Source organism: Homalodisca vitripennis, chromosome 7 (assembly GCF_021130785.1).
Source record: "Homalodisca vitripennis isolate AUS2020 chromosome 7, UT_GWSS_2.1, whole genome shotgun sequence".
Classification (NCBI taxonomy): Eukaryota; Metazoa; Arthropoda; class Insecta; order Hemiptera; family Cicadellidae; genus Homalodisca; species Homalodisca vitripennis.
Genome location: NC_060213.1, coordinates 83029785 through 83042130, shown reverse-complemented (window position 1 = coordinate 83042130; position 12346 = coordinate 83029785). Strand labels below are relative to the sequence as shown.

Below are 12346 nucleotides of genomic sequence, written 5' to 3'. Positions count from 1 at the left end.
GTTAAACAAAATTGTTGATGTGTTTTTTTCAAAATGGAGTAGAGAAGTTTGATATTTAAATTCAACTGATACATATAAAAAGATATCATCACTGTTTACAAATAATGACTTTACTTCCATGTAGGACAAAAACCTGGTTCATTTCAAGCAACTGATTCCCTTATTGACTTATGATAATGCCAACAAGGATATATTTCTCTAAAACTAACCAAGGGTGTCCTATATCAACCAAATGCTCAGAAATGTAGTGCAGAAAGTTAGTTGTAACATTAGCAACCAGTTATTTTTTTCATTTTATAGCAGCTGATATCTTTTATTGGCAATAATGATATAAAACTTCCTCTAAACTAACCTAGAGTTTCTCACGCCTTTCAAATTCTGAGATATGAAGTGCAGAAAGTTCTTTGTAAGGTTAGTGATAATTGATTAGGTACCCAAATAATGTACTTGTCACTGGCTAGGCTTGACAATACAAAATACTTAATAGTATATTATAAAGGTGGTATGGGTTTCAATTAAGACATGGCTTTACAGATTTGAAATGGATTTGATGCCACTTTGAAGCAATATCAACGTCCAAAACATATTAATGCCAAGTAACATATTATGTTATAGGCATAAATAGTGATGATAAACATAGTTTTCACGGAACATAACCTTCTCATTCCTCTCAACACCCATTATAACTGTTGACATTAGAACAAACAGTGTTAATCGCAAATATGTATTCCCTGCACAAGAGGACATGTTTGTGAGCAAGCGCCAAGTAGCAAGATGCCGGCTACAGGCTACGGCTACATCGACATTGGTGTGGACAGTGTTCACCCTCACATGTGGGAGAGGTGGGTGGGGGGAGTTCACCCCATCTTACAGACACCACAGACCCTACCAGCCTCCCCCTCAGTCAACCACCCCCCCTACCCCTCAATAAACACTAATTGAGTTGTTATATTCATTGCTGACGTGAAATCACTGCCAAAATCATCCGCCACGTTAATACCCTGTAGAATTGCTGTTCCTGTGACGTTTGGCTTAGTAAAAAATAAAATTGATTCATACCTGAGTTTTCTTTTCCTATGTGAAAGATTTTTAACCCTTTTTGTGCCCACAACTGTATATACGGAAATTTATAAAACTACTGAGAAATACAGATGACATATATGGATATTCGCAAAAATAATCTATCACGATAATTTTTTTAACGTAACACAAATTTGTTCTTATATACAAAACCAGAATGAACCAAATTACAAGAAAAAATATTTACAACAATATTGTAAGATTAATCATCTGTTTGACAGTGTTTGTGTTCAGTTTTATTTTCTCTTATCAGTGTTATAGTGAAATATTTTTTTTTTAAGTGTTATTTCTCACGTAAAAATGGAATAAAATACTTACTGTAAGTAAATATATGTTTTTAGTTTTTAAAAGTATACTAAATATAAAATTAGATTTATTTTACAGTTTTGAAGATTTTTTTGTCTTCTAAAAGGTACAAAAATATCACTATATTCTTAATTTAAAGAATTTTTTTAGTAAAACACTGCAAAACAGCTGAAATATGCCTGGCATCCTTTAGTAGTAATGTGTGGAAAATCTCTAACCTTATTAGAAATGACTTAATTTTTGGTCTGGCACTGGGAGGGTTAAAGCAAATATAAAATTGATTTTTTTGGATATAAATTATTAACGAAGAAAATTATTTTAGTTTTTGATTCTCCACATGTCAATGACAATTTGAAATCATACTCATTTGAGGTAGATTTTTGTATTGCAGATATCCTCATGATAGCACTTACTGAAAATTCCTACACAGCCTCACTGAACATGACCACAGAGTCCAAACCTCATTCAAAGTGTCTTTAATGTCTAACTGACACTAACATTGTCTGCATTAACAACAAATTCTGCCAAGCATTTCCTCACAATTTATATATAACAGTTAATAGTTTTAAAAATAGGAATATTTCATACAACTGTAAAGAATCCTAACACAGATTGATAGAAAACTTTTACAATGTTAAAACTAAAATGACAAACAGCAAGATTTTTTAAAATTAAAGAATCAAAACACAATAAAAAACAAAACGTAAAGAAAGCCTTTTATAAAAATGTATCCTCAGTAATAAGTCATTAATTTCAATACACAACCTTCAAATTTATTTTATGTAAAATATTTTATTCATTACAGATAAATGTAATGGCATCAACATATAAAAAACTTCTAAACGTTAAAATTATATACAGTAAAAAAACAATGATATTATTTAAGTAAATTTTACTTTCTGAGTGATTATTTCTTGTAAAAAAATATTTATTTAGAAGTACAATGTTTTTTAACTAATCTTTAAATTCACATCTTAATGAAACACATCGAGTATTTGGTGTTTGTTTAATTAACCTGTGTCTAATATTGTTTAAAGCTTCATTAAATTTTAATTATACATTAATTATACATCTATATCAGTTAATAGTATTGTTTCATCTACTCATCCTGTTCAGAAATATGTGTTAAACTGTAGTAATAAATATTGCTACAACTAACATGTAAAATTTACACTCTCAAAGTGCTTTGGAATAATTCAAATAGCTGTCACGACTGGAGTAATCCCGATCATTATTGAAGCAGAATTATTAATGGGGCTAAAATTTTGATGGATTGTACATTCATTGTTGCAAAAACATTAATGGAAACCACAAATATTAATCACAGGCACAAAGATCTTTCCCTCTAACTGTTGTTTATATTGAGCCAAATGTGCAAATGCCAACTTTGGTTACAATGAATAGTGTTATGTTGCGCTGTATTACAATGATTTAATATTAATCACAGGCACAAAGATCATTCCCTTTAACTGTTGTTTATACTGAGCCAAACGTGCAAATGCCAACTTTGGTTACAATGAATAGTGTTATGTTGCGCTGTATTACAATGATTTAATATTAATCACAGGCACAAAGATCATTCCCTTTAACTGTTGTTTATACTGAGCCAAACGTGCAAATGCCAACTTTTGTTACAATGAATAGTGTTATGTTGCGCTGTATTACAATGATTTAATATTAATCACAGGCACAAAGATCTTTCATGTTAACTGTTATTTATATTGAGCTAAATGTGCAAATGCCAACTTTGGTTACAATGAATAGTGTTACGTTGCGGTGTATTACAATGATTTAATATTAATCACAGGCACAAAGATCTTTCCTTCTAACTGTTGTTTATATTGAGCCAAATGTGCAAATGCCAACTTTGGTTACAATGAATAGTGTTATGTTGCGCTGTATTACAATGATTTAATATTAATCACAGGCACAAAGATCATTCCCTTTAACTGTTGTTTATATTGAGCCAAACATGCAAATGCTAACTTAGGTTACAATGGATATTGTTACATTGCGCTGTATTACAATGATTCAATATTAAGCATGCGACAAATGTTTCTTGGCATTTTAAAAAACATTTGTTGATTCTTAGAAAACAATTAAAAGAAACTTGTTTATGATTTCTGAAAGTCTATTATAACTTTTAAATACAATACTATACATTCTTTATTTTTTAAATTCATATAAAACATAACTCAAGTTAAATTAAACTAAGCGTTTAAATTCATAGGACAATATTAATTAAATAAACTATATTTTTTCAATTTGAAGTAATTTGTAACATAATAAGATTGTTAATTGTAATCAACAATTACACTTTCTTGCAAACATATCATTATTTGTTTAAAATTCAATATATAATCTCATTCAATAAATAAATTAATAACAAGCACTTAATTTTACACAAAAGACCTTCTATGAAAACCCGAGGAATTAAAGTAATACAGTACATTGTGAACACCTGCATGATATCTTAACAACTTGTACTTGTTCGCCAAATCGTTACGGAGGACTGTGCGCACGTTTCCGTCAGTTTGCAGACTCACACTCATTCCCTGCAGGAAATGGTCTGATTCCATTTCGACAGCGTGGAAATTGTGAATATGACGATATTGATGATCTTTGTTCAGCGCCGTGTTTGTTTCGTTTACCACGAGGAAATGTGAGCTCCCCTCCCCCTTCTGCCCCACACCGAACAGTGCGAAACATTTCAGTCCTCTACCGTAAATGTGATTATTCTTTGTTCGTTGTTTGTTTTATGAGTGATTCCCGACACTGAAATATAGCACAGCCTTCCGCCAAACAGACGACTCGGGCTGATTTACGTTCTTGTGCAGGAAAAGCGACACTTCCAAAATAATGTTACAGCATGAAATATTCTTCTTTGTGTTCATAAATAAATAAACATGTTAAAACAAACCGTTGTCAATCGAAATATTTATGTTCGTCTAAAAACACAGTGAACTTAAAAGTTATTTTGTTGTTAGTATATTTACACTTTCGAAAAGGCACGGTAACAAAATTTTAACAAACCGAGTGATGGTAATTTATATGTGATAAAATGATTCAGTGAATTTAAACTTTTGTGTAAAACTACAGAAATATCAACCAAAATATACAATATATACATTGTAGAACCAATGGACCAGAATGAATGATAATTGCAGAATTGATAATTTTTAAACGGTTTGAATAAAAAAATGAAACTCTGCTCTTAAACACACTACTCTGTGTATAATATCTTAACATTATTTTTTTCATATAGTTTTACGAGTATGCCTCATAAGGAGTTTATGAGAAATGTAATTAAATGCACATTAAATGTAATCAATTGTAGGCAGGTAGGTTGTATATCATTTCAAAGCTATTGGCGAGCCGAGAATAATGATAAGAAAAATATAAATGATTAACCCAGAACTAATGGTGGCAATTTAAAGATTTTTTTGGCAATTAAATAGCCCATATAATTTTACACAAGAGGTTTATCAGAGTGAACTCATAAAATGATGCAGTAAAATCTAAACAATATGTATTAGAAATGCTGGTCTACCAAAAACAAAAATAAGTTAATACACTTTTTAGGAAGGGGCTATGAAAAAAAATGTTTTTACAGAAAATTTTATTTGGTTAACACTATTTTTAGCCCCTTTCATTCTAAATTAACTTTTGAGTATGCCCTGTAATAAGCCTTATGTAAAAAAAATACATTACTATTTAGTTATAATGTCCAAATACTTCAAATGGTTGCCATCATTTTGTTCAGTTGTCAAATTAAATTTGTTGTCATAACATTGTTTTCATCTCATTGAAATAAAATTATATGCAACTTGAACGATACTTATATGAATTTTCAAGCAACTCCACGTGAATTTGCTGATAGCACAAAAATGTAATTATCGGTACTATATTCATTTGCTGAGTACAGTTTTTAAATTAAGCCATAAAAAAAATCATTGTTTATGTGACAATTCAAGGACCAATATCTTGATATAATTGTGTAATTTACAGTTACGAACTACCTATAATAGTTTTGTTAGAATGTACTTATATGTTGTAGTGAATTACAACATAGCATAAAGTAGAACATTTATATAAATTCCAAAATATACACAAGTTGAAGATAAACACTGATAAAAATAATATACTTGTCTTGCTTTAGACATTAGATCAAAATATTTATAACATTTTCTTTTCTTTTACAGAATGTTTTTTTTTTACTTTAACAATTGAAGCTGAACAAAATATACATATGTAAATAATTGAGATGAACTAAAGAATACCAAGATTTATTTAAGCAATACAAAATATGTACAAAACTCATGTACCCTAAAAACTGAAGATATAAATCAAGCTATAAATATCAGTTATATAACTATTAAAAACAGGCATACAATAACTCAAATGAGAACATACTTTAATTATTTCTCTGATTATTCTTTTGTCAAATGATATTATTTTTGAACCTGAAACCATCCTAAATACGAAACTTTAATAAATAAATATATATATATATATACACACATATAAAATCACGTGTAGGCCTATGTCTGGGCAAAAGCCATGTTTGTCTCTTTTAACCCTTTTAACCCCGACGTCCGTACTATACGGACGTCGTAAAAATGGCGTCAACTCCCGACGTCCGTATAGTGCGGACGTGCACTTTTTATTACTTTACTGGCCACCTATTTCACCAAATGCTTTGAAATTTCACAGACTTGTGCACAAAGATATTTTGCATCGAAAATATATTAGTTTGTAATGGTTTGACTTCGTATTTTGTCAGTCTGTGACTGAGCAATTGCAGTTCGTCTCGACTGACTGCTCACGCTTGTTGCAGACAGCTGTATATCACGTGGTTGTGAATATTCCGTTTTCTTCACAGTTTTAGGTTAAAGCAGTATAAAGTACGGCAGTTAAAGTTTAGTTTATTATTTGTTTTATTTCAAAATGAGTAAAAGACATCGTTCAAAGTCTCCCGTAAGTGAAAATACAATAATTAGTAACCTAGTTGCAAATGGTGTGGATGTGATTAGTGACGACGATTTGAGTGATGGATATCTTGAAAATTTACATTTTGTAGTGATGTAAATATTGTTTTAAAACTTTTTAAAAATTTAGATTATGAACAGTTTTAGTTATTTTGTCAGAAATAACTTTGGTTTTATGTTTATTTTAAGTACTGTGAATTTCAAAGGTCTTGTTTCATTGCCTTGCCCAGAAATGGCAAAAAGAAAAATTTACACGGCTTTACAAAAATTGATGTTACTCAATTTGTAAATAAGGTAGGCCTATAATGTTTGTTTCCTTTTATTAAGGATTAAATATATCATCATAAATTAAACGGGTATTTTTGTGTCAAATATTTTTTTATCTATATGGTTTCCATGATCAAACTTGAAATTTTGTCATTTTTATTTATTTTTTATATATGTATATGCATTTAAAAAAAATTACTTTCAAAATAATAATTTTATTTGTATATTTCTGTAAGCTACATGTATAAAGAAGTAAAACAAAAAAAAGAATTACCTAAATATCTTAAAAAATAACTGAGTTATGAATTTTTTACAAAACCCTTACATTTTGTCTGAAAATGGCTTGGGATTTCTGGCACATCACTTGATTTAATGGCCGGGGTTAAAAGGGTTAATATAATTCTAAGCAACAAGCAACAAAAACAAATGCAATAAGAGTATTATAGTCATGAGGTTGAACTACAGACAACAGAAGATGTTCTACTCACATGAGGTTGTAGTTTTTCGTGTTTCCGTCGCTTGACCTCCCCTTCTGCGGGCGATCGAGGGCGATACTTTTCCCCAGGGGAGACAGAGCTTCTCTGTTTGCAAAACACAAAAAACAACTTCAGTATATTGTTAAAAATGCATGAAAACCAAAAGATTCATATCATTTAACCTTTTCAATCTGAGGATTTTCTTATTGCCTGTATCGATACCGTGATAGAATATCAAGTCTGTATGTTTCAATACCAATATATACAATTGGTCAAAAAGTCATGAAAGTAATTAAATAATTGCACGCACTACTTAATTCATGTAGAGATACTGTCCTCTATAATTCAGGTTGAAATCTCCATGCTGTTAATCCAAGTGTCACTCAGGACTAGAAGCTAACTTAAATTTTTTATTCATGTTTTATTACACAAAGGAATATTTTTACCTCGGCATAAATAATTTACAAACTCAAATCTATAAAAATTTCCTCAAAATAAACAAAAATGTATCTTTAATATATACAGTAAGCAACTCCTTTTAACTAGCCAATCCCTTTAATTTTCAATTAAGAATATTTTATATGAATAACTGACAACTCAAAAAATAGATGAAATTTGAATAAAAAGAATAAATAATTCAAATGATCTAATATTATGCTTCTCCTCTTCAGTAAGAAACTGGACCAATGATAGGTGTGATTACTAGCCTGCCTAATAACATCTTAACTTTTCAAATTTTTTAAACAGGTAATTTTTCTTTTTATAAATTTATTAATATTGAATTTAAAAAAATAAAAATAAAGATTTTTTTACTAAACCCTCTTACAGGCATGAACTAGAAACCAGTTGAAATGTCATAGCTCAAAGCAATTTAAAAAATCCTTCTAAAGTAGGGCTGCTAGCACAAAAAAAGGTCAGTTCTAATAAACCTTTTAACCAGAGGTTTTTTTTTCATGGTTCAAGACTCAAGGTACTATGGCTCCATTATGTTCTTAAGTCCTAGTTACACCATTTTCATAATTAAATAAGAATTTTACTATTGATATATTCAAATCTGAAAGCATTCAAATTGCAACATACAGATTTTACTATTGATATATTCAAATCTGAAAGCATTCAAATTACAACATACAGATCATATAAATTACTAAATTCATCTTGTAATTAATTTTTATTAAAATATGTAATATTTCTACTATTATTGAATTTTCCTAAGTAGAATATTATAGCAAATATTTTATCTAGATTAAAACTACTTTTTAGGTATTCATTTGATATAAAATGTGTTTTAATTTTTCAAAAGACGTACTTTAAATAAAAACAACAGACCTTCATTCAATTTGTTTCCATACATGTACTGAAAATAAATATCAAAATTTCACCAAACATATTTTGTATTTGGGTGGAAATGAACCAACAAGACAAGAGGTGGAGAAATGAGAGACGTGACTTGGACTGAATGGGGGGATCACGTCAATAGGAAAAACACGATGGATGAGACTAATCAATTACATGGAAAAATCTTTGAAGATTAAAGATTTTAAAACACAAATTAATACAAACACCGTAGAGATTGTTACTCTTTTTTAGGCAATTTATAATTACAATCAATTTACAACAAAACTTAAGCAACCTGTTGACAAGGAAAGAACAAAAATGTAATAAATTTATATGCATATTATTTTATTATTCTACTGAAAAAAAAAAAAACATTTGAGTTGTAAGGAACTTGCCAATTAACTTTAACAAAAATATTTTAAACTCCAAAACATAATTAATGCATATACAAAAAATTTGCCAACATAGAATCAGTCTTGAAAAACATAGTCCACAAATATGTTGTAAACATCTGCGTATTTAAATAAATCGTGCCACATAATTTTCCTTATTCCTTTTTATCAAAAACTGGTTATACTCGCAGCCAAGTAATCCAACATCTTTAAAGATAAAAAACTTTAAAGATATGACTAATAAGCATCAAATGCTTTTCAGTTTTTCAATATTTTTAGATTATGCAAGGAAAAAATCTCAAACTTGTATGAACTGTTGTTTAAATACTCCATTGGTGTACTTAAAAAGAAAACTAAAAAAACTTTCAGGTTTTATCGTTGGGGATAAATCAAATCTGTCAACTCTTTGTCTCCACACCCTCATTGTAGTTTTAAAAATACCACCTCTAGACTTTAAAGAGTTAAAGAAAATCATCCTTCGAAATGTTAATTTGAAATGTTTCAGTTTATTGTTCATTTTGTTTTTTAAGATGCCAAAGGTAAAATGTATCTTAACTAAATAAAGAATAAAAGTTTTCTTTCTTACTGTTATTTTAAAATATGTAGTTAAAATTTATATTCGTTTTCTAAGAATGAAAATTTTTTTAACTTGTTTGTATACAAATTAAATTCACAATATATATCAAGTTAGTCCAGGTCTAGCTTATCAGATGGATCTGAAACTCAAGAGAAAATAAATGGCCTCAGGCTCTAAAATGTATGCAGCAATTCAGAGATTATTATTGACCACAACAGCACTAACTGGAAATAGCTCAATTCAAGCTACCCGCCTGATCTAGTTTACTCTAGTAGTTATTAAAGAATTAAAACTTCAATTCAATTGTTGGCTGAGCATTAGTATAGTTCTCACTCCAGATTTTTACTGGAGGTAGAAGATCAGGAAATGTAGAATTGGAAGTAGGTTTACACACTGGGGTTATATGTAATCTAATAACTGTTCATTCCACGACCTAACAACAGATTTATATGTTCAGATGTAATTGTAACAAGGAATTTTATTAAGCAAATTCTGTCTTGTGGATATTGAAAAGTAAAATTATGTATTGACTAGCAGATTCTGGTCGATTCAATTAATATAAAATAAACCAAGATGGCAACTTTTGAAACTTAGAAACATTCCCTGCTATAATACTCACCAGTCTATCCTCTGGCAGTGAAGGTGGACCCTTGAGATCCACAGGCTCTCTGGCTGCATGTAGCTCTGCGGCCTTGAGCAGGGGATGGGGCGGCGGGTTGGCGGGGAACCCTAGCAGCGAGGCGGGGGGATGCGGTCCCATCGGTAGGCCGGGTGGACCGTGAGGTAACTGCTGGGCATGGATCTGTTGCTGAGGGATCATCAACTCACAATGTAGCGTACAGAGATACAAGGACTCGCACCTCCACCACTCTCGGTCCTATTGTTACTATGTCTACTCTACTCAGTAGGTTACTACAGGTGAACTACACAAATGCAACATCTCAAAAGCAGTTACTAATTTTACTACCACAACGATGATTAATGCGATTTTAAAAATTATTATGTTTACAACTTTACGATTAACCATATATTTCTTATTACACCATTTCCTCCTTTAAATATTAATAGTTCCAATATTAATCAAAAGATTTTTGGCCTTAGGTTTAGTAAATGTTACTTTTAAAGCATTACACATTTGTTAAAAAAAATTCTTAAACATGTTCTTCAAGCCTAGTTCTGTTTCGGGGTATTAGCCTAGTTTTAGCCTACTTGTTTTAAATAAAAAGTACTCTGGGACCATTGTAACGTTATCAGTAATAACACATGGACACATGTAACACTGATAAAATATCTGCATTGAATTGAAGATATAAAATACATACTGGCTTTTATATAGTAATAATATTGCTAAATAACATAATTTTTGATAATGAAATGTTACTTTTAACATAACAAGTACTGTGAAACCACCATGACATCATCAATACTAACAGTGTTGACATGTCGTAACCTCAAACTCACTCATTTCTTAAATAGTGAAACATGTGAGAAAACAGGGGAAATCCCGTCAGCTAATAGTTATAGAAACATGTAAGGCAATGGTGGGATCAAGTCAACTACTAATCAGAACAGCTGACTACAAATCAGCTGATCACTCATGTTCAAAACATTAAAAAATAACCAATACCTTTAAGATTGATTTCCGGAAACCAACGTCAATTTCTGGTATTCTTAGACGTCAAAATAAAATTTAATATAGTGATAATTAAGATTCATTATTAAATAGTAAAAGATTCTGTTCAAAGTATCCTGTTCTCGACACCACCATAGCATCGCATTGGCTGTAATGTGACATACTGGTTTGAATGTATTAAAGCTGTAAATGCCATCCAGAGTTAATGCGAAAGGCGTGACAGATCAGTAATAACTGATAAACTATCAAAGGTAATTCATTTTGCAAATTTTTATTTCTAAAACTTCACTATTCTTGATTCTTTAAATTATAAGATTTTAAAATATAACATTAGGATATTTTTCAAACACCATTATTAGATTATTAAAATTGCTTTCCGGATATTAACCACATTCACCATAGTAAGATGGTTACCTCATTGTACATACTTCATTATGTGAACAAAACCATTATCATTGATCTAATCATAATTAGATGTCTACAATATCTACAAAATCAAAACATAACATAATGTTGGATTTCAATAAGTAGTTTCCAACTTCTGATGAGAACTTTAACAGTCCAATAGAAAATTTACTTGCTACGTATTTTTCTAAAATTAAAAAACCAAAACCTAATCAAAGCACTACACAAATCTATGATTTAAAAAAATATTTATTTATTTAAACTTAAGACAGAAGTATCATGCATTCCAATGATTGCTATGTTTACAACTAATTTATTCTATGTATAACTCCTAGAGAAATTCTACAAGTATTATTTATCAAGCCTTAAAACATTTTTGTTGAAAACATGTTATGCTTATAGCAATAACTAAGATTAGACATTATCTTAAGTAACTCCTTAGTATTTTTAATTCATTTAAATGTACAAGTATCATGACAAATTCCAAGATATGAGTATCAGTCTAAATTTGTGAAATTCAAAGAATAAGAATAATAAATCATACTAGAATTAACATGCAAACTTCGATTAAAATTTGATCTCTATTATATTTTTAATGTTAACTCCAGTAAAAAAGAAATTATTTTAATAAGCTATTGAATAAATATTTGATGTCATACATTTACACATTTCATCTCATTTCACTAACTGATATTTGTTTAAAGTTTTATAATATTTTTATTTGAAACATTTTAAATATAATTTATATTTTTCATACATTATATATGAGGGGGAAAGTAAACATTTTGTTGAAAACTAAAAGAGTTATTACATAATTTCTGTGATAATAACTAAGACTCTTACCAGAAGTTGCTGCAAGCCTTGCTGCTGCTGTTGCTGAAACA

At 29.7% G+C, this 12346-nt stretch overlaps 1 protein-coding gene across 1 annotated transcript in view; it reads right to left on the bottom strand.

The window, feature by feature from the left end:
* Positions 1-12346, bottom strand: part of LOC124366010 (protein groucho-like) — a 133673-nt gene that overhangs the window by 35566 nt on the left and 85761 nt on the right. The window contains 3 exon segments of the mRNA XM_046822201.1: positions 7130-7222; positions 10044-10232; positions 12306-12338. Coding sequence (XP_046678157.1) covers positions 7130-7222; positions 10044-10232; positions 12306-12338 — 315 coding nt within the window.